General features: G+C 35.8%; 1 protein-coding gene across 1 annotated transcript in view; it reads left to right on the forward strand.

The window, feature by feature from the left end:
* The window catches only part of LOC143165595 (transcription initiation factor TFIID subunit 4-like), a 149,421-nt gene that overhangs the window by 37,818 nt on the left and 87,244 nt on the right, over positions 1 to 24,359 (forward strand). Inside the window, exons 9-10 of the mRNA XM_076349137.1 lie at positions 887 to 1,001; positions 8,285 to 8,454. Of these exons, the coding sequence (XP_076205252.1) occupies positions 887 to 1,001; positions 8,285 to 8,454 (285 nt within the window). The remainder of the gene's footprint in view (positions 1 to 886; positions 1,002 to 8,284; positions 8,455 to 24,359) is intronic.

Genomic DNA, 24,359 nt, shown 5'->3' on the forward strand with positions numbered 1-24,359 from the left:
TAGACATGTGTTTAAGCAGTAAAGGAGGGCTTACTCCAAAAGTTTCGTTTGTCAATGCTTTTTCAGTTGCATACTGGTACAGTATTTTTAATAATAGTAATACAGGTCTGTTGATTTACTAATCAGCAACTTAAATTTGTAATTGATTTTGGTTAGATTTTTCCAAATGTCAGAGAGGAATTAATATCCATTTTTTAATTTACTGTCACAGGAAGCTGAATGTCCACCGCACTTCGGCTCATTTAGAAAGCCCAGTTTTACTTCTACGTATAGACCTGTAAAGTCTAGATACAGAGATGAATTACTTTTAAATCATCGTTTTAAAAATAAGAAAGTGAAAGACAACCTTTATGAGGGGGGTTATAGCAAATTTTACAATAGTGTTTTTTCTTTTACATACAATATAAAACATTTTAAAATATTTAAAGTAATGTTTTCAACTCTGAAAATATGTTTTTCACTGCAACAAAGAACAATGACTATAAAGAAAAATGTAAAAGGCATAGTTAATACCCTGAGTGACTGTGACTTAAAGCATCTGTATTAAGAACATTTCAAATTCTGCTTCTTTATTCTGTGCAGATTATCTAGAAAAATGGTTTACTGGCAATTGCAAACACACTTATAGCCATTATGTGTATTATAACAAGTTATGGCCAGCGGTTTTCAGTTTTGGAATCTTCAGTATTCTGTAAACATTGAACAAACTGTAATGTTAATATAAATTTTGTATTTTAAATTGTTCTTCTTCAGCAGTGTAATCTTTAAAAATAATAACTTCCTTTGTTTGCAATTTACAGACAGTTAAATTTAGTTCCTGGACAGAAGGTTCTTTGATGTAAATTGTCTAAGACAGCTCATAATAACATTGCTTGGTGTTTTTCAGGCACAGTAGGGAAGGCACCAACAATACAAGCCAGCAAAAGTCCTGGGGGCTTTGGTGTTCAGGTCTCTGCAAATCAGAAAAACAAGCTGAATGACCCTGGAGGTGGTTCTTTCAGGTAAAAAAATAAAAAATAATAAAAAAAAAAAAAAATGCAGGGGGGTCACTGGGGGGATCTTAAATATAAAACAGAATTTAGAATTGGCTTAACACCAGAGGGCAGTGTTTTACAATAATTCCTGCATTTTCTTACTGTGATTGGATGACAATTTTCTTTCTTAGTTCTATTTTTAAAAAAGGGAGGGGGTCATGACCTGTCTTGAGGATTTTTCTCTAAATGCACTTTTTAATATTTAGTGAAGCCTTCAGTTCTGTGGATTATACTAAAACTTCTGGTAAATGGAATTATGTGTATGAAGTTTTTAAAAAAAAAAATACATGGTTGGTTTTGCATATTGGATTCTAACGTTCATATAGAACACATCTTGCTGAGAAGATACTAATTGTGACGACAAGGCCTCCTGTCGATAGGCTTCTGCAGCTAAGCTGCAGCTCTCTCCTCATCAGCGTAGAGAAAATACTGTATGGTTTTGGTAGTGGGGTTTGGGGTTTTTTTTTGTGTGTGTGTGTGTGTGTAGGATTGTTGTTCTTGGTTTTGATGAGAAGACATTGCTGTATCTATTCTTCACGTTCTTACTTAGGTAGCAGAGGTTGGGGCATTCTGTGGGTCCCTGTAGTAATCAGGTGCTGCAAAGGTTCAACACGGTGGCATTGATGCATTGAGCTGCTATACCAGTTCTTTCGTACTTCAAACTTCTATTTTATATATATTTTGGATATTTTTACTCTTTGTAGTGAAAAGTTAATCTTATGTTTACTGCATTTTGCTTTCGCTACCATCATTTTAATTTTTTTCCACTGATGAAAGTACATTTTATTTGTGTTTAAACATTTTCTTTCTTTGTTAAATGACAAAATATTCCTAGATTTTAATTTTCATCTTCTGGAATTCTTATGTTGCTCTGACATCAGCAAACCACTAATTAATTTTCAGGCTTATGCTTTTGCAGGTGAAGTAAAAGAGAATTTGTAGCTCTGAAATATCTCTGCTTTGAGGCATGTCAGTATTGCAACTAATAGTGGTAGTACTTAGTATTAATCTAGAAGCAAAATCATTCAATTTTTTATTTTCCAATGCTTTTGCCTCCCACTGAGTATTTAAATGATTTAAAATGTCTGTTGGGTTCAATTGTACTGTCTTAATAAGTATTTTTTATGTTTTTAAGCAACATGAGCATTTATTCTTCGTTAGTGTAGCTTTCAATTTTACATACACCAAAAGGGACAGCATTTTTTTAACTGGATGTTGTAAACTGTGCCAGGATTGATTCTTGCATTCACTTAGTTTATACATAGAATATATTAGGTTAGCTGGAATTGTTAATTTTCCCTTGGGGAGAAGCAAATGCTCAAGGCACTGATTGATAAATCAATAAATCTTTAGTGAGTTTGGTAAATAAGCTGTCAAGGGTGTATGTCATTTTTCCTCTAGAGAACAAATTTTAGTCAGAATGAATGTGTTTGTTTCCTTGCATTGTTTTCTCCTTCAAAATAGTAAGACACAAAGCTGCATTTAAATAAGTCCATAAAATTGCAAGGATTTATTAAACAGCAGCAAAGATCAAGCTTTTTCTTGATACCTTAACAAAGAATTCAGTTGTTTGCATATTTGCATTTCAACCCCTAACCTCTCCTGAGGACAAATAGATGTCTGACTATTAAGCCTAAAGGCACAGAGCTGGAAATCTGTATTAATCCTCTGAATGCTGACTAGTTTTCCTCAACATTCCCAGCGTGTGTGAAGAATGTGTTTTTAGCCAGAAGGCAAACTGGCATCTAAAGCAAAGAAAGAATTTTGAAAAATAGTTGTGTTATGTATAAATTTATTTTGCCCTTAGTGTTTTATTATTGCATATTTGTTTCATTATTTTATATTCTGCTTTCTTTAAAATGACTTACTTGAGCTTTTCACTCTTGTGAGCAAAGTGTTGGTCACTAGAAATGAAAATGTGGACTTTGTTATTTTCAGTTTCTTCTGTTCTGGACTGTGGGAAATACAGGAAGGAATTACATAAAAGACGTAGCAATTAGGAATTTTGCAAATTACAGCTTAGCCTTTAATGTCAGCATTTATTAATGAACTGTAAGACTGCTTACATGAGTTCACTGGATATTATAGTAGCTGTTCTATGACACAGAGTTTTCAACCCAAGACTTCTGCAATGTAAAGTTGTTGTATTCATGAAATTTTATGTCACCTTTTTTGGTATTAAAATTTATTGTTGCTAAGTTTTCAGAGAGAACTACAAACAACTCCATTTAGTTGACTTTTCAACTACATTAATACCTAAGGATGGGAATTTGATTTCCATTTTTTGTAATTTTTTGTTTGTTTGTTTTACAGTAGAGATCCAGGCTTACATTTGTACTGTAATAGTCCAGCTAGAGATTTCTGTAGTCGGGAGAGATGAAGCAGAAGGCGCACTGAAGTATGCTAGGGGCCTGCGTATTTGGCTACAACTGCTGTGTACATCATCATCTAGTTTGGTAACCTCAGAGCTCCCACTAACAAAGTTTACCACTGATGACGGTGAAAGTAGCAGACTCTCAAAGTAATTATTACCTATAGTTCGGATTGTGGCCAATATAAAGAACTAGTGGAAACATTTGTTCCCCCGATAGAGAGTCAGAAAAATTTCAGTTAGAAGGGACCTAGGGAGGTCAACTAATCCAACTTCTGACTCAGAGCAGGTTTGGTTAGATCAGGGACTTGTCCAGTTCTACATATCTCCAAGGATGGAGATACATGTTTGTGCTCTTGTATTATCCTACCACTTCCTAACTGTATTGAGTAAGGCTCAGTGGCATTGCATGTAAAATGAGGCAAGAAGTGGACAGAACCGTTCCCTTAATGTGAGTGATGATGGTATGTTTGCCAACGTGTACCAGCTAGCCAGATGCTCCTTCCTTTTCGCAGCAACCTTTCTTTTTCCTGAAACAGTACTTTGAAGTTATAGGTAACCGTCAGTATCAGGTTTTATACAGCCAATGTGATGGGTTTTTTTCAGAATCAGTTCTATGAAGTGACTGAGATCGTCTGAAGCTTATCTTAGTATTTGTATTTTATGCTGCTGACTGGCATCATTTTAAAGTAGAGTCTACCTGGGAATAAAAAATTTGTTTTTAGACCTCTTTTGCCTAGCCAAAAGAATCTATTGCCTGTTATTTCATTTTTATTTTTAAAAATATAGTTCTGGCAAAATGCCTCAAAATGCATGATGTTACATCTAATAATGTGCAAAGCAGAATGTCCTTTAAGGAGAGATAGAAAGCCTAATGTAAGTGTTAAAAGGATATCTTCCAAGTTTTCATCTCAAAATGGTATATGATGTAAAGCCTTAAGCTTTAAGTTTCTTTGTTTTTCCAAATAAATATTTCAAGCTATAATGTGATCATGTATTTTTTCCATATTTTTCAAAATAAAGAAAAATGCTGACTACAAATGTGGTATGTTCTGTCATCCCTTTTGCTTATCAGTGAGAAGATCCAACATAGACCATGAATGAATTGTATGACAAAGCAGTACTAGGGAGAAATTTCAAATGAAAGCTTTGAAGTCAGAATAAGCATTATAAGAAGTTTGTGTAAATAGAATTTATGCCAGTATGAAATGTAATATAGTAGTGGCTGTTACTGTAATTTCAAGTCACCGTTTATATCCAGTGTATTGTTGTTGATCTCTGATCTTGTGATCCATGGAATTTGTAGACTTGCTCAGTCTTGCATACGTGTAGGGACTTTGTCCTAAAACCATGAAATTTCACTTTTGAGAGAGAGGAGGATCAATAGTACAGTGTTGTCTCAGTTGCTTTATGTATTCTTATAGCTTATTTGGGAGCAGTTCAGTATTGCAGATTTGGACATCATTGGCTCAAATCTTACAAAGTGCATGAGAAAGAAAAAACAGTATGCAATCATGCAGTTAAGAATTGTTAATAAAAAAAAATGCTACCAGACTTTTATAATGGCTTGTCTTAGTTTAAACAAAATCTTTGAAGCATGTTACGAACAACTGTGCGAATACTTTGTTTTTTCTTTCTTATTCTCAAATAAGGGTTTTGGGGTTTTTTTTGTAATTGCACGAGTGTTTTTAATGAAGAGGAGAGGGTGAGGTGTTACAAGAGTTTGAATATAGGAGGAAGAATTGAACTCTTAGGCTACTTTAAGATGTAGCCTGTGTTTGGAAAGAGTTTGAGAACCCATGCTGTCGTCTTAAAAATAGCATGCATGTTGGAATGTTAGATTTATCCCAGAAGACTCAGAATTTAATTCAGTAGAAAACAGAAATAATTACTGAAACAGTATAATTAGTATGAGCACAGTACGCTATATGCCAAGGAACATGAAATTGTTAAATACTGTGCTGGGATGAAAAGGGGAAGATTGATGATTACTGTCTATCTAGGCGACCACTGGATGGCATCTTTGTTCCACAGAATGACTTCTGAAAACTCACTCATCTGGACTTAAAAGTTGACTTTTATAGGAAATTGTTTGGCAAGAATGTCAGCCCTTTTTATATATAAACGTGTGTGTGTTTCGTATCCAAACCCAAGCTCTTTTTCGTGATGAAGTTCCTCAGAGTCAAAAAGGATATATTGATAGAGTTTTTTCCCATTAGACTGAAAAAATTATAGTCCCGACTATGATTAAAACATTTCATATGTGTCTTCCATGTAACGTTTAAAAAAAAAAAACCCAACAGATGTACTCACAGATAGTAGATTGCCAGTGTAAGATGGAAGGAAATGATTCTGTCCAGGAGTTACAGTGATGGTCTTTATAAGTGCTATTGCATTGATTTTGATAATTTCATTGGAATCCTGGTTTAGCTAAAAAGCTAAGCAGAAGGAAGATAAAAGATGGATTGTACTTTCTTCAGCTATTAAGTAAAAGTAGAGATAAGTATAAACTTCTCTTAAAAATTGTGTATATTTTTGTATGGATGATTGCTTGAAGGACGTGAAAGTACCTCAGTCCTGGCAACCTGATCTGGAAATACGGATTGAGACTGTATTACTTACTGCTAGCCAGATGGTGCGTAACTGTGTGATAAATGCTTGCTAAAGCAAGTGAGATCATGGGGGGCTATATATAGAGAAAGCATACGAGTTTCCTGCTCAGTTAATATTTTATCAAGATCCTTTGAGTCTTTGTGCTCAGGTCCCCTCAGCAGGCAGCGGTACCCAGGCACTGCCGGACCCCACAGAGAAGCAGCGCTGCCTTTGCACCCACAGAGATGTGAGGGTCCACTGGGAATCAATATTGGATTATTATTTTTTTTTAACTGCACAAGCTGGTTAATGTTTTGTAGTTTGGTCGGTTTTAGCTTTATTTTGAAATTCTGGGCTCAAGTCTGTTTTCCAGTAGCTTCCACTATCTTACATAGCTTTGAGTTTGTGTTATGTTAACTACCTTTATATGAATTTGGTTTTGCCATGGTTTAAAAGGCCTGCTGGATTTGGGCCTTGTGAGTCCTGGGTAGATCACCCTGGGTGATGCTCATTCTATTTTAAGCATTGAGGTTTTTAACCCCCAAAAATCTTAGGTTTTCCCCTTTTTCAGTTTTTATTGCTGTTTTTCATTTGTAGTTGGAATCTTTTGAACTTGTCACTGAATATTTAAGTCACTGTTAGTTGTTATGTGGCCAAGTACATTTATCAGCTCTGATATTTGGGGGCCGTTTCACAACTGGTTGGACAAGGCCGAAGAGTAGTTTGGTCATCTATGCACTGAATGCATAGGAGCCCAGTTTCTTCATGGTGGCTCTTGCGACCCTCCTATGAGTATCACATACATGCCATGTGAAATGTAAAAATGAAAATCCTTTAGACTCAGCATGAAAACCATCAAGGCAGGAGATCAATTTTGTGACACTATCCTCAGGAATTTCATTCCAAGAGAAGAAATCAAGTGCTTAACACTCATGGAAAATAATAACAGCTCGTTTTTGTAGCATTTTTCTGACAATCATTGTAAAATTTTCCATTTTCTGTCTCAAGTGTTCAGCACATTTCTGCAGGTTTATACAAACAAAAATCCTGCCTTAACTTCTTCCCACAAGGGAAAACAAAACCAGTATCTAACAAACCATACAAGTCTTCCACCAAAATTGGCTGCTCTAGCGCAGATATCAAGGAGAGTATGGGAGGACAGGAAAGACCTAGATTATGGATTTCTAGTTTTCTCTCCTTTTGTTCTCAGACGTTACTTGTAGCTTTTGTTTTTTACTGTAGGTGTTAAACTTGTTACAAGTGACAGAAAGTATTCTAGAGTGCATAGGACATCTATGTAATAATTTTTTAAAAACCTTTTAAATTAAGCTTTTATTTGTTTGCTTTATGCAGTAGTAGGAGTCTGGACTTGGATCTATGTGGATCTTTTCCATATATACATTCTCAAAGGTTGTGTAATCGCTCCTAGAATATGCTGAAATACAGTGTTCATGTCAGTAATAACTCCTAAACAGCATGCGCTAAAAACAGGTGATTGTTTCCACAGTTGTGAGTCATACCTCTCAGAGGTAGGAGGTAAAAGATGCTTGAGAGATACAGGTATGGAAACTCAAATTTGTTAGAACTTCCTCAAGCTGTTAGGAAGGGTATTGCAGGGCAAACAGTGGCCTGGGAAGTGCTGCTATCATCTTCTCAAATGCAGCTAATTTTTCTAAAAGTAGTTGACATGTTCAACTGATTTTTGTATGTTGCCAGCAAAAATACCAGCGCATATTCAAACCACAGCTGGAACCAAAACTTACTTATGAACTCATCATGGTCAAAGAATCTTTCCTGACTACTGCTGAAAATGCTTTGGTGCCCATTTTGATAGGAACTTGTGAAACAGTGCAGGATTCCAAATTCATGTTTTTGCTTTTAATGTCTGTGGGGTTTTTATTTATTTTATCATTTTACTCCTAGTTTTTAGCATAAAGAGAATATCCAAATGCTCTGTCTTTAGTGGTGATCATTGCCTTTAGTTTCCTGACCATCTGGTTTCATTGATATCACTGACTTTCAGATGAAGAAAAGACACCTCTGTCTCACCGTCTGTTACAGACAAATTGTCCTGCTTCTAAGTATTCCTAATGTGATCAGAGTAATATTTAGTCATTTCTGAATCTGGAATATATTCTATGAAAATGGAGACCCTAGTGGTTGTGCCTCAAGTTGGCCCAGCCACTGGGCATATTGCATGATGATTACTTTTGGAGAAGCAGGTAATATACAAAATGAATGTATCACATGCAGAATTATTTTTATTTGGGTTTTTTTTTCATTATAGAGATGATGATGACATCAATGATGTTGCCTCTATGGCTGGCGTTAATCTTAATGAAGAAAGTGCCCGAATTATGGCTGCCAACTCTGACTTGGTTGGAACCCAGATACAGTCCTGTAAAGATGAACCCTTTCTTGCTGCTATACCTCTACATAAACGCATACTTGAAATGGGTGAGAAACATGTCCTTTCCTTTTGATAGTGTTTCCTTTGGAGTTACGAGATTCTGAGAACATGCATAGCACTTAAGATTGTTTTTTAAGCATTTTATTACATAATCTTGTATTACTAAACTTTCAAGGTTTTTGTGATAAAAGTAACTTAGTTCAAGTTGGAAAAAAATAGTATACTGGTACTTTTATACTTCATGCTCTCCCTGTGTTTTTTATGTCCAAGGATCTCAAAGCTCTTTGCAAACATTAATTATTTCTCACAATCCTCCTTCATGTTTTACACATGAGAAGATTGAAACAGAGAGGTAGAGTAAGTAGTACAGGTCACAGAGGACACCTGTGAATAACATTTAACAGAATGTTGAAGTTATCTGTCAAGATTTTCTTTCCCCATACTAACCAGTTACTCAGTTCTTAACACCTGCATCTATTTAAGTTCATAGTGATTTTCTTATAGCATTTTTTCATAAAGGTGTATTTATTTATCCTGGCAAAAAGGTGTATTTATTCATTCTGCCATTTGAAAATAGAAGTTAAAAACTGTAGTAGAAAAAATAAGTATTCAAAATTAGTGATGTTTTAAGGTTAGTAAGTAGGCTCAGAATGTATTTTATATGACCTATTTCATTAATACACTATATATGTTCTAGTACCTAAATGTATCTTTTTCAACATAATTTTGGTAATATTTTCAGAGCCATCGGTTTCTTAAGATACTAAGCTCAAATTGTTTAGGGGCATAAATCATATATTTCTTTTAAAACTATGCTTATGTCACTAGTTAAATTTGTAAAATTTTTGGGGATCTAGTTTTTGTAATTTTAAAGATAAGACCAAAACCTTGTTACAAGTCAGTACAGTTAAGTTTTTAAGTCATGCGGTTACTTCTGAAATGTTATTTGTGTTTATGTTCATTGAATTAATGGAAGCCTTTTTATATTGCAGTTGCAGGCAAAGTTCTTCATTGACTTATTGTCAAGCTTCACTTTTGTATTTTAATTACTGCCCTTTTAAGTTCTCATTCAGATACATGGATTATTTTGCATGCTGTAGTTATCATGTTGCGGTGATGTGATGATGGCATTATGTGATGCAGTCTGGGAAAGCGATCTGCAACATTTTGTGAGATGGCTTACCACCACCTGAGATAGGAAGCCAGCAAGGCTTTAATGAAATTTGTTTGAGAAACTGTTGTGAGGGATGCTCACATAATAGTTTTTACAGGTGTAAGAAAACAAAAAGGAAACAGACATAAAACTGTTAAAAAGAATGGGAAATCAGTAATGAATTTGCCATATAAGCCTTAATGAAATGTCTGGGTGTAACAATTGCTGCACAACATGAAGCTGTAATTACAAGTGCAGGACTTACAGGAATCTGTACATACTTTAAGAGCCACAGAACCCATCACACTATTCATCACTGCCTTTTGGGGTTTGCTCCTCTGAGGAACAAATCCCTATGGCTGTTTTTGAAGCTTTATTGGCTTTGATAATTGAAATGAAACTTTCAAAGCTTTTAAAAGCAGCTGCAGGGATTTACTTCTCAAAAGCAGTGAATCCAGAAGAGCGGCCACTCCTAGTGATCTCCTGCAGCCACTTTTAGAGCTTTATTTTGGCTTTACATGAAGCCTTTTATAGTTTTGAAAGTGGCTGTGGGGTTCAGGAGTGGCTACTATCTGGGATCTATGGCTCTTGAGGAGAGAATTCCTTCAGCTGATTTTGAAGTTTTAGAAGCTTGGTTTTCATTGTGTGTGGCCAGATTTGTTGTTTGCATAGGACCACACACAAATTTAGTAGTTTGTGCTACTGGGCACTTAAAATAATGACACTGTAAGTTCACGACAAAACTCAGTCTTGCCATATGTTGCTGTGCTTAGACACACCAGGACTAAGCAAAGGAGGCTGTGACCTTCTCAAGCACATTAGGAAAAAGAAAGTATGTTATGTGAGTCCTCATTCTTCTGTTTTCGTTACGCCTGTTGACAAATGAGATAAAATAGATTGTTTCTTCTTACTTTTACCTGAATATGGCTTAAACAGACCTTATTTTCTACCTTTAAATCTATTCATATTTAATGATCACTTTAGTTTTAGGGCACATTTTTAATGTTTTAGTAAAAGAGAGATTTGTGGTATGTACAGTATTAGGAAACTGCTCTTCTTTCTCAGAAGCTAGATGTTTCAAGTTTTCTGTAATATTAATCTCCTTTCTTTTCTGAGTAAGAGCTCTGTCGAGCAACTCAGTAGTGTTCCCCAAAGGCTGTTTCAGAGATTGTGCTTCCATTCACCAGAGTCAGAATATAAACTGCTAAAGTGAGAGCAGATGCTATTCAGTCTTTGGCAGTAACCACCAGCCAAATGCCTCAAAGTTATAGTGAAAGAGGTTTCTTAATATATTGTACGTTCTTATCTCTACTGTAACTTGGCAGTGTTATCATCCAAAGTTTATATTAAATCTAAATGACTAATATTATTATTGATCCTTTTAAATAGAAGAAGTAACTGAAAGGTAATTCATGCAAAGATATTCATCCACTTCCCACATGCTTCCTTATCCAATTTTGTATCTAGTTGTCTAGATTACCATTTGGCTGGTAATCATTGCCATTTGTTCATGTAGGAGGACAGGGCTGTGACTGTTTCAAATTCTTCGATGCAGAATCAAGAGTGGGTATTTCTTAGCAGATAATGTATTCCTTTTGCTATTCCATTCAGGATCATAAAACTTTAAACCCTGATCTTTCTACATGACAGCACAGCATAATGAAACATATGCAAAGAGTTGTAAGGCTTTTGTTTTTCTTTTTGGGGAAGTTGAGATGCAGAGGTTGATGTTCTTCATGTGCATGCTGATGTGCATACAAACTCTTAAAACTTTCTAGGTCTTTAACTTTATTATTAAAATGAGTAGTATTTCTTTAAAGGGCAAGATAAGCCGATTAGACACTCACAAATAAATAATGCTGAAAAATCCTAGCTTTTTCATGTGTTTTTATGGGAAAGAAACAAGAAAAATAACCTTAATAATTTGTAATTGTTTCACTTCTGTTCATTCATAAGTTATTTCTTGGTGGGTAAGAATGCTGTATTAGTTAGGTTTTAGAAGCTAGTTTTTGACATTCTGGGTTTCCACTGTTTACCAAAAGGGGCAACACTTCAATCAATAAAACAATATGACTTAGCAGGTTGTTTTAAGCGTGACACTTTTCTCTGGTTTGTAACCATCTTGTGAAAATAGAAACTCCTTGACTCGGGAATTATTGTTACAGCATTGTTTCTGAGAGCAGATAAGAATTAGGCTGCACTGTATTTTATATTTAATATTGGTGAAAGGTAGCAGGACATAGTGAAGGATGGGATAAAAAGTGACCCTTTTTATATTGCCTGATAACTAAATCCATGGAAAAAGGGAACAGATCTGTTGTGTACTTCCCTGAGAAGTCTTTTGACTGAGAGTTGGTGGTCTCTAGAACCTCCACTAGCAGTTCCAAAAAACTTTGCTTTATATTTTGTGCTCAACAGAGCATGATATCCTCACAAGCTTAGAATCTGCAGCAGCTTATTAATTCTCACAGCTTTTGTTTTAATTCTAACTGATTTCTTCTACAACCAGATGATGCCATTTTGCTTTTACTTGGCTATCCCTAAAATGTCACAACTTGTGGAGAATATTAACCATAAATTAATTGTCTTAATGCAATAATAATGAAACATAAGTTTGGCATACTGTATTCTTTGACCTTAGATATTGTTTCTTTCTCTCTTTCTCTTCACGTTCAGTGTTCTTCACCCAATTTTTCTACTTCAGTTTTTATTGTTACAGAGCACTGGCTGAATAGAATAATTATAAATGTGACATTCTAAGAAATGTGGGACTGGTTTGGCCATATTGAATACATTTTAACTGCCCATCTTGTATTTTCAAATTATTTTTACTTAAATATATATGATAAAAATGTATTGGAGAATCATCGATGATATTTTTGTTTCACATTCATTCAGAATTATTTTTATATCTGCATTAGGAAATCAATTTTTCCATAGCGTGATTTTATGAAATACTGTATTTAGGTCTGTTATCTAGTATTGTTATAAATTTCCTTTGGAAGAAGTCTATTACATTGACAATGTAGCATACACCTGCAACACTTCCTATCACAAAATTAGCACTGGATTCTCTTGCTTCATCCAAATAGATTTTTAGGCTAGAACACACATAGTGGTGCAGGCCAGTTATTACGAAGCTTGAAAATGTGCTGATGAATCCAAATTCTCCTAGTGTAGTAGTTAAAAGGCCTACAGTCTTCCTTAAAACAGCTTCAGAGAAGCTTGGCTTGATACAATTAAGCAACTGTCTCTGTCAATGATACAGTTGTAGGGTTAGGCCTAACATAATTTATAGATTTACCTTTTTGTAATTTTACATGTAATATATTTTTTTAATTCTGCCTGATGAAATATTGATCATTGTTCTGCCTTGATTCTTTCTTTGTTCAGTCACGCTTGAATTGCATGTCTGCTATAAAAATGCATGTTAAAACATAAGGAAATAGCTTATCTGTGTTTTCTGTATTCTGGAGTGTGTTGAATCTACTACGTGGCGTCACAGTGGCAGCCCAGTTGTATGCATATGTATATATTTTAAATAAATAATTTGAATACTCTAGAGGGCATTTTATATTGCTAAACCATCCAAAAACTGATTGGGATATCCTTCAAGGAACCACGCCAGTAGATTTCAGAGCCTTTATTTAGAGCATTTGTTACTAGTTTAATAAGAGAGTCATTCTGTCATCCTCATTTCATCTGTTTGTTTGTCAACAGTTGTATTCAAGTTTGAATGAGATGAAATTGTACTATTGATGATTGCTCTTTCATATACAGAGCAGTTGTAACATAAAACTATACTTATTTCTCTGGCTGGTTTATTTTAGAGGGTTTTTGTAGCTGCTTAGATTACAATTGTTGTGGGTTCTGAAATTCTGAGCTATCGCACTGCCTGTGAAGATAATTTTTTGTTTTCACTGCACTTTTTGTTGATGTGACTTAGTCGTTTTCCTTGTTGACTTTTAACTTTTTATCCATGAGTTGATTTGTCTTTAGACTGAAATGTTCCTTTTAATATCAGTTTTCCCACCAGCATCTTTCTGTCAAGATGACCTCCTTAAATACCTGTGGACATAACTCTTGATGGTGTTTGGAGATAGTTCTAACATGTACTTGTTCTTAAGCATAGCAATTTGAAGTTGTGTGTTGTCCTAATGACATGCTTAGTCCACTTGAACTATACCTAGAGTGGTGTTTTCTGTGATTCTAGCTGCTTTTTTTCAGGGAAAAAAAGTCGTGTTAGGTATTGTATAATCCAAATTGCAAGTTATTGTGCATGCCAAATACGTTTACTTTTTCTAGTTCCTATAAACTTCAGTATGTCACCTGCAGAGGTGCGGCAGGTGTAGAGATGTATCTACATTCTGACATCTGGAATAGTTCTGTAACTTAGTGCAGAGTTAGGTTTTTTTTTCATTAGTATAAAACAAGCAATTTGCTAGAAATTTTATTTAGATTAGAAGGTGTGCACTGCTCCCAATCTTCTTAGCATTGTCCATAATTGTGATAATTTAGTTTCTTATGTTGAGATTGGAGTTTATTGTACACGTTCAATAGAGAATCTGGTTTTATATTCCAACTTAATCGACTGCTAATGTTACAATATTATAAGACAATTATATGTTATTCACATTTACTATTTCCTTTTCAAAAAAGGTGGGAATACATTCCCATCTTAGTATCAGCAGCAGTGTTGCCAAATAAACATAACCAGTAAGTATTTCAGCAGAATGTTAAACCGTATTGTTGTTCTTTCTTTAATAGGTCCATGATTAGACTTCCTGTTTTACAAGATGTCCCAACATGTGTTGGAATGGTAACTTCAGTACCACCTGAGAGCTTGGAGTCTGCCTTTCTGTGAAAGGTAGGGCAGCTTCTGTTCAATATTTTTTGTGTATTTCTAAGGTTTTCTTTTTATTAATCTTACTGGTTCTGCAACACTACACAATCTGAGTTATTCCTTTAGCAGTATCACCTCTAAGTGCCAGAACTGATGTTATTTCACCAAGCAGTAATTTCTCAAAATGTAGATATGTTCAAACTGTGATTACTTATGAAGAAAATGAAGCTGTTTCTTCAGGCATCATTTTTAAAGGTTTTACTCCAATTGAACTGAGAGCATGACCATACTATTTGGTCCCAGAAATATTTGGAGGATTCAAGTTTTGTTTTCACCATAATACCTTGCTTCTGTTTTATGAATGTAGTGGAAGAGCCTTCTTTAAAAGGTCTTGCTATTTCTGGAAGGCAGTTCTGGCCTTCAGGGCCTACCAAAATATGTTGCCCAGCTTCAGAATAAGTTTGTATCTGGGAACTGAATGGCCTAAATTTCTTGGTCTCTGCAAAGGAGAGTAAAATTAAGATCATCGTTCTGTGGAGATGCATTCTCTACCAAATTCATTTATAAAGTCCATTTCATAAAGAGATTTCTGGTAATAAATATTGGATGTAAAATAAGAACAATAAAAAGAAAACCTTAGAGAACCATTCAATATTGCAATAAAGCTGACTTACATTATCCCTGTAGGCAAACTCCATGCTCTGGAGGTGGTACTAATGTCCTCAACTCTCAACACATGTTGGAACATCTTTGTGGAGGAGGAAGTCATTGATCAGTGAGCAGCATCTTCAAGGATCGTTTAAGGGGGAAAAAGTAAAAGGTAATATTTTCTAAAATATGTTGAAATGATTGTTCATTACGTTTATTTGGCAATCCTGCTGCTTATACTAAGGTTGTAATGTTTTCATTTCTTAAAATTATTGAAAAACCTCATAAATTTCACTTTAGTCTTTCCTTCTCCCATGAGTTTGAATTGCATTGGTTAGCCTCCTTCATGTTGCTGAGTCTACTGCATACAAAGTCCAGATACTACTATAACTCATTGGCAATTTGGCACTTTTTTTCAGTGCTTATAATATGGAGAATGTTAGTCTGTGGTTTAACCAGTTTTGCAGTGTCTAGTGTTAAATAAATAAATAAATAAAGTCACAGCCAAATGTTGCAAGGTGTTGAACTGGTACAAAGACATTCTACTGGTAACGAAAGGGTATTTGTTTTCAAGGAAGTAGCTGCAACACTGGATGTTGTGCCAAATGAGGTACCACTATTGCACGATAATGTAGGAGTGCAACTTTAATATCAACTATCATAAACTAGAGCTATTTTACAAAATCAAATTACTGTGTCTGATATGGATAAACTTTGTAGTGGTGGATGATCTGGTGATGCATGGATTTGGTATTAATGACTGTGGCACAATGTCCTGATCTTGACAACTTTTCCTCTAATCCTGGACATACACAGATGAAGGTGATAACATTCTGAAATTCAGGTTATGGTCTTCGGTCTACTCTTCTGGTATCCTTTATAATTTCCTGTATTATTTGTGCATATCCTTTCTGGCTGACATGCCCATCCTGCCTCCTTAAGATGAGACCTGATGTTGAGCTAGTCTGCCTGGCATCAGGCTTGTAGTGGACAACTGTGATACCTGTTCAGAAATGTCACCAACAAGACTTTTATAGTGTCAGAGAGATGGCTTCTCCAGGAAAAAAAAAAAGCCAAAATGTCTGCATTGTTTACAGAAGTTGTTTTAAAAAACAGAAGCATATAGGTAAATTCTTATACTTGGTACTCCTTTTAATCCTTGCGTGGATGTGATTGAGAGTGTGTTCTGTTACTGCGAGGACTATGTTACAGGATGCTGGCATCTGTGCCTTCACGTGTGTTTGTCGTCTCTGACATTCTTACAACAGTTCTCCATCTCTGTCTCACCTGTCATACTGTCACAATCGTGTACTTCTTGTATTTAAGCCTGAGGTCCTGTGATGGTTTAGTATCTTTTGATCTGGAGCTTAGCCCAAGGAGCACATTCTTCTAGCCTGCATGAAAACAGGTAGGGGATAAATCCCCAACTAATAACTTCTCTGTTGTTTTCTTAGGGACTCTTATTGGTGTCATTGCCATATTAGTTCTTTCTCATCTGGTCCCTCTAACAATCTCTTTTGATTTGACTCTGTAGTGAGTAACCAAACATGAAAGTACACTGAGGCATGTACTATTATTCATAAAAATAGTGAACATATTTTCCAGTTCTCTACAGTCACTCTGTGTTTATTCTTGAATGTTCCTCAATGTCTTTGGACATGCTTATTATGTATTTATGTTTTGAGAAAACTAAGATGAAAAAAAAAATCCTATAACTGTAATCTGTATATTCTCAATTGACTTGTTGAAACCTGCACCTATTTCAGTTCTCATCCCCTCCTCTGTCTTTTACATTTTCCTCACACCGTTCAGTTGCTGCAGCACAGGTTACTGGGATTATAGGGTAGGATCTGGATGTAGTTCTCAAAACTGCTTTGACCTTCAGTACCTCCCTTTTAATAACTTCAGCATCCTCCCTTCTTTTAGGATGTACACTTGAAATTGCATCAAAAGTAATCTTAAAGAGGAATTATTAAAAGAGAAGGAATTAAACATCAAAATTAAGGATAACGTGTTTCCTTAGCACATTGAGATTTTGATTTCTTCTAAAAGAAATTAGGTAATACACAGTTTAGTTACAGAAAAAAATAGGAAAAAGATTAATAGTAGTAGCTTCTGTCCTCTCTGATCAAGCTGAAAGGCTTCCTTGCCATCTGAATAGATGAAAGTGCATCTTCTAGATGCACTGCTTATATGTTCATGCTTCCATGATTTATGGCAACTCCTTCCATTTTCCAAGCCTCCACATACCTGTGCATAATGCTGTTTGGTGACTAGCTTGGTTCTGTTAGAGACAAACCACTAAGGATAATAAAAAGACTCTTTAGGGATGATTAATAGCTACCTTTCAGCTGTTTAATTATCTAGCTTAGAGACAGAATTTTGGAAACTGGATTGTCTGGTATTTTAGGTCAGACCTCTTCTCAAATTAGTTCTTACTTTTTGCCAAAAAGTATGAATTATGTGTGGGTTCCCAGACTTACCCACCTGGCTGAGAATTCTTAGAGAAGCGAAGGCTTATTTTTGTCATTCTTAAATGACTTTCATCAAAAAACACTTAATCGTATAAGTAGGGTCAAGTAGGATTCTTGAGAAATTCTTTTTACTTGATGAATTTTTTTGTCCTGCCCCAAATTCCACCAACTTGCATAAGAGCTTTGAATCAGCACAGAAAATAGGATCAGACATTTTGGCCTGGGTTACACATAGATTTTGCATGGATACAACTATTTCTCTGGCTCTGTTGTGTTAAAATAATTATACCAATATGACCCCCTAGAATGGAGCTATTTTTCTGGTTTTCCCTTTACAAGAATTAGGGATATAAAATGAAATTGGACCGTAAAAGTTCAAAACAAGCAAAAAGGGCTAATTTTTTTGCCAGGTGAGTAGTTAAGTTATGGAACTCTTTGTTTTAGGATGTTGCAGGTTCAAAAAATTACTTGAAAAATTAATGGGAAAAAAATTCCATCCTGACCTAATAGAGAGAAAGATAAGATCCTCTAACTTAGGATGGTCCTAGGCTGTATATTGTTGCATAGTTATCACTGCACACTTTTTTTTTTAATAGTCTTCTAGCAGCGTCTCCCACTACTGCTGTTAGAGAAAGGATGCCAGACTATATTACACAGTATAGCTTTTTTTAACTTTATATAGTTATATAAATACTTGACTATTTATTATAGTATAGTTTGTACTGAGTAAGTTAAATCCACTTTAGTATCTGAAACAAACTTTGAGTGGTTTTGTACCAGTGCATTCACACTATAGAGCTTCTGAGTCTTAGTTGAATCTTACTTTGCTAAAATAATTTGGTTGGCATTTACTTTGGAGGGAGCAGGAGAAGAGAGTATTAAAATTTGTGTAACATTTATTCAGAATTTTTATTCCTTTAGGTTACTTTGCAATTGTATGGCTGGTTATCTTTTTTTCTGCTGTGTCTTGCACTGAAAATGGCTATGTATTTTGAGGATTTTAATCTGTAAGTTTGGGATTTATTAATTTATTTTTAAAAAAGTAACTGATGTTTCACCAGTTTCTCAATTTCACAAAATGCTTCCTGGGGAATCATCTCAAGGTGGGTAGTTCTGAAGAAGTATAGAACAAATACTACACCCAGCAAGTCTTGAATTCTCCAGAAGACTGTCCACTTTTATCCAGAAGCTGGCTCATGAGATAATTTTTATCCTATGAGAGGAGGAATGTTCTTTTACAAACAAGCCCACTGAAGTAATTAATGTAGGGTCTTCTGTTATTTTGTAAATAACATTTACATGGTGATAAAAAGTCATTCTCCTTAACAGAGTCTGTTTATTACATATGAAGGTGAACTGGAAGTATAGTGTTGAACGGTATCAGATACTGGTTTACAAAATCTTTCCCATTCCAGTTCAGGGCTGGTTTGGAGCTGTGGAATATATCTTGGCCATCTGCCCCTCACAGAGGGGTGCTGGTTTGTACCTGCTAGAGGGAATAATTTACCAAATCTCAAAGCACTTGGCACTGATTCTCTCTAGTTTGGCAGGAAACGCTCCCTAGCCTGTGGCTTCCCTAAACAGACTCCAGGTTATAGGTTCCTCAGAGGCGCCTGCTCAAACAACTTCATTTGGATTGGCTGTTTTTGTGAAGGTAGCAACTAAAGTTTTTTTTGTTTCTCCTTTCTTCATCCTGTCTTCCAGCACCAGACAGGCTTAACAGTACAGCAAGTCAACATCTGTTAAATTATTTATGCATTTAGTTAGTAAGACTTAAAGTGAAGCTTTTATTTAAAGGACTGAAAACAGAAAATTACAGCTAAAATTATCATACTGTTTCTTTTGCCTGGGATCACTAGGTTATCTTATACCCCTAGGAATCTCTAATCCTAATCATCAGAACTAGTGATTTGTTGTTTGCACTATCACTCTGTTTAACAAGCTTTTCCTTCAGTTTTTAATACTTAAAGTCTGTCTGAGGCTCTGGTAGCCCCCCCAACAAAACCCCAGGGTATTTTGTACCCAAACCACCTCCTCAATTTTTTCCATTGTTGTGTTCCATCCCCCATTCTCTAGCTCAATATTTAAGATTGGGTTTTCCCTTTGATAGCAGTATGAATGCAGTATTGATGGATTACTTTGTAGGCTGAGGACATTGCTATGTGGGAGATGTACCCCATTCTTAAGTCCCACCTGATTAGGTTGGGACAAGTAAGTTCAGTAATTGCCATTTATGGCTCCCCAGGATGCAAGGGCCCTTAGTGCATTAGAGTTGTTTCCCCTTTGTGTTTAGTCAGCCTGATAGTTAAATGCTGTTGCTCAGTTTAGAATTACTAATATAATAGTATTAGACAAAGCACCTATTGCTTTCTGTTGATTTCATAACCTGCTTTCTGTAGACACCACATATGGTGTGTCTTAGGACAAAAAAATATTGCTTGTCTAGTTTTAGAAGGTGAGCTGCTCTCCCCTTTCCCCCCAGTCTTTTCAGCTGTTAGCCTCCAAAAGTTCCTGTATAGCTTAAGTCTTGAACAGTGACTACTTAACTGATCATGTTGTATTTAATTACATGTAATTTTATAGAGATTAAGGTGTTTTAAATGTTTCACAGCTGACACCTACAGCAGAACTATAAAATCATCAGTTTCCCTTATGCTATTGAAATGGAGGAATGGAATTTATTAAAGAATTGCATAGTTGGGAGGGCTGCAGAAATTCAAGTGGTAGTTTTTCCAATGCCTTGCTTTTCCTGATGGGAAAGAGTGCAGAGGGACTGAGGCACATAAAACTGTGGTGGTTCTGTTGGGATAAAAGAGGAAGGGGGCTTGAGCCTAAAATTGTAGATGCAATCAAAGGCACAGCCTAGTACTTACTGTGCTGTGGGTGTGAGGTAGGTAGGTAGATATGACCAGATGCATCTTTGTTGCATTATTCTAGATCTGATGCTGTTGAATGAGGTTAAATAAAAGTTTAAACAAATAATGTCCCAGATTCAAGGGGGATGGACCTTTGTGATTTGTTTCCATCTACTAGTATGCAAGCCAGCTGTAACAGCAGTAGAGGCCTGGACCTAAGAAGTCTGGTTCCAGCTGCATCTTGGGCCAGTATTTCATGCACAGAATTTAAAGTTAAAGAAGTTGCTCCTGGTTTTAAGATGATAGCAGAGAGTGCTTTCTGCAGTTCTGGCTGACCTGTGATTAGGGCAAATAGAGACTAATTATGCACTCTCCCAGTGCTTCTGTTGAAGGACAAGACAAATTCAAGCCCTAAATACATGCTGTTTAACTGTTTAAAACCAGTTCTTCAAGGTTTTTCTGTTTTAAGTGTAAACGTAAAGAGATTTTATACAGGCACTCAATAATTTATCACATCAATAATCAAAGTCAGACCTAATGTTTACAAATACTTTTTTTTTTAATCTTTGATGTCAATCCTGTCAGTCCTCTTAAAGTATAAATTATTAAAGTAACTTTTTGATTCATTGAAAGCCTATCTGCAAAGACAGTATTTTTCTTCTGCTTCTCAAATAGGGCAGTACTCTTCTTAGGATTTATTTCAGTTTGTTTGATCAATAAAATATAGTTAAACTTTTAAAGTGCAGCAAAGCCAGTGCCTTTCAGATAGCTAAGCAGATGATAGCACTCTTCAGAATGTTCCCTTCTTGGGACCTGAAAGTTTTCAATGACAAGGTTTAGGTGCTTTTATGTTTGTAAAAAACAATCTTGTGCTAGTGACACATATGCCAATATCAGAATAATATTGCTGAACGTTTTTTCCCCTCAAGGTTTTTGTAACTTATGTACAAGTTCAAACTTTATAGAAACTCTATTGCAATATCTCAAACTTTTAAATAGAATATAGTTTATTTGTAACAAAAATATTCTAACACACTTCCTTTGCATGTTGTCTTGTATACTGTAGATCTTTATTAAATGCTGATTGAACCATGGTTTGCTATTAAAGCTTCCAAACATGTAATTAAGAATTAATATGTAGGCAGGCTTTATTGTGTTGTTCTGTAAGTGCTTGGCAGATTAGAAATTTGCTTACTTTGGGGGTATTGATTTGTCATCCCTCATATTTTTCATATAGGATAGTGTGACTCAACTGACTCTTTAGTAGCATTTGATGCCTCTGAGGATGTGTTGAAACAGTCCTGCCACAAAGAATTGTTCATGCAATTGGGCATCAATTCTTGATGGTCTTGTACAGTTCTGGTGTAGTAGAGATCTGGCAAGAACACTTCAATGAAGAATGTGACCTTAGTTATGTCGTTAAAAAAATAAAAACTCAAATTCAAGTGGAAAGATTGGTTAAAATTATAGCTTGGAGCATTGCTTTGCTCCAGCTCCATTTTTGTTGTTATCCTTGATGATGTCTTTATCATAGCTCTAGGAAAAGTTCAGAATTACATTGCTAAAGTAATTTTAAAGACTTAAAGCATATACTTGTTATCAAAAATGTCTGAATTTAACAAATGTATTATTTAAAAGCAAGCAACTTGTTACAAATTACACATTTCTTGATGTTTTACTTTTAAGTGTGTGGCCCCTCACTGCTTTAAATGCAGAATTTTGGTCACAAAACTACAAGTTAAGATGGCCATGTTATCAAGCTTAAAGCACATTAAGAAGATCACCTAAAAGTCAGAAACAAGCTCAACTTTTTTTAACAAAAGACAAATGATAGCAGTCTGTTGATAGAAATACGTTAATTTTTTTGTTTAATCTTAATTTTCTTTTTGGGTTTTGCATTTCTGTATGTATGTAAGTGTATATATTATGACTTATTGAAATGATCAGATGGCACAATTAAGACCAGAATCCAGGATGCTAGCACCTAAATAAAAATATATGAAGCCACTGTCCAGTGACTTGGTTAGAAAGATAAATAATATATTGAGGATATTTGTGTTTTGTGATACAATTAAGTATGTATAGTATTATAAAATACATATATGTGTACATACACATTTCTTAAAACTATAAATGATATTTCTTTTCCCACATCATCATCAGTCTAGGGAATCTTGCAAAGGGAAGAGAAGCCTTTCTGTATTAGAACTGGAAAACGTAATTATGCAGACTGGAAGAATATCTCAGGAATTTCCTATTTAGAGATCAGCATTATTTTCCTTTGATGGCAGACAGAATTCCAGTATGCTTTTTATAAATGAGAGTGGATGAAACTCAGGAGGAGATGTAGCAGTGACAAAAAAAAAATACTAAGACTTTAATGTAGAAACATATGAAGATTAACAGTTTCCAGCCCTTTGCATAGATTCAGTTTCTACTTGGCATTTTCTCTGAGGAGCAGAAAGCAAAAAAAAGACGATCTCTAAACAATGGTATCAGAACTTTTCTTAGGTCAGTGGATCAATAAAGTGGTATGCGTGACTGTTTATGAAAATATAACTAGGCCAGCCTTCCCAAGTATAGATGAGATTGTTGTTTCAGGAGCACGTTGGTAATTTTCCCATCCTTGTCCTAAGTACAATCCAAGTATTTAAGTAGCGTGCCAAATCTTCATGTAGTATACAGCTTTGGAATGCACCCTGCTTCTGACATCCTATGCTAACAGGATTTTGACTGATGTAATTTAGAGCAAGGAAGATATGGTGATGCTTCCACACATGATGAATGTTGTGCATGACAAGTTGACTTTTTAAAAATGTATCTTTTTGTCTTTTTGTAGTCTGGTTTCTTGACGCTAATTCATTTTTGGGGAAATTTGTTTTGTATTCTTTCTTCCTTAGCCTGTTTTCCAAAGAAAGCTAGCCTTAAGTGATTGAATGGTCTATTCGCCTTCCTTCTCTCTCCCTTCAGGTAACTTTTGAATCCATTGATAAATCAACAGCTAGATAGCCCCTCCATGTGTCCCAGTTGAGGGGGAAATCTACCGTCTTTTCCTTTTCTTTGCTCTTCTGTCTGGTTGGCTGCCAGTCAGCACTCTTGTACAGACTGGCCAGGTTATCCTCAGGGTGAGCTGACTGTGCCCAGCTAGCAAGCTGGACAAATACAGACTGGGGGACGTGCCAGGGGGTGATCCTAGATGTATGAGGGAACTAAGGGTATTGTGTGATAATAAGGAATATGGGAGGAAGTTCGAGCTATGCGGGAGGACATGGATCATAGAATCACTCAGGTTAGAAAAGAACTTGAGTGGTCATCTAGTCCAACATCTTGCTCAAAGCTGGGTCAACATTAAATTCAGACAAGGTTGCTTAGGGCGTTGTCTGGCTGAGTCTTAAAAACCTGGAAGGTGGGAGAGTCTACAGCTTTTTTGTGCGAAGTGTTCCAGTACTTAATTATCTTCATAATGAAGAATTCTTCCTTATAACCAGTCAGAACCTCTGCTGTTTCAGTTTATGAATTTATTTCTCATTCTTCCAGGCATCCTCAATAAGGAGTCTAGCTCCATCTTCTCAATAACCTCTCCCCTAAGCCTTCTCTTCCCCAGCATGATGCTGAGGAATCTGATCCAGGTGCTGGAGCATGTCCAGAGAAGGGCAACGAGGCTGGTGAGGGGTCTGGAGAACAAGTCTTATGAGGAGCGGCTGAGGGAACTGGGGTTGTTTAGCCTGGAGAAAAGGAGGCTGAGGGGAGACCTCATCGCTCTCTACAACTACCTGACAGGAGGTTGTAGCAAGGTGGGTGTGGGTCTCTTCTCCCAAGTAACTAGCGATAGGACAAGAGGAAATGGCCTCAAGTTGCGCCAGGGGAGGTTTAGATTGGATGTGAGGAAAAATTTCTTTACTGAAAGAGTGGTTAAACATTGGCACAGGCTGCCCAGGGAAGTGGTTGAGTCCCCATCCCTGGAGGTATTTAAAAGACG

Source organism: Aptenodytes patagonicus, chromosome 11 (genome assembly GCF_965638725.1).
Source record: "Aptenodytes patagonicus chromosome 11, bAptPat1.pri.cur, whole genome shotgun sequence".
Lineage (NCBI taxonomy): Eukaryota > Metazoa > Chordata > Aves > Sphenisciformes > Spheniscidae > Aptenodytes > Aptenodytes patagonicus.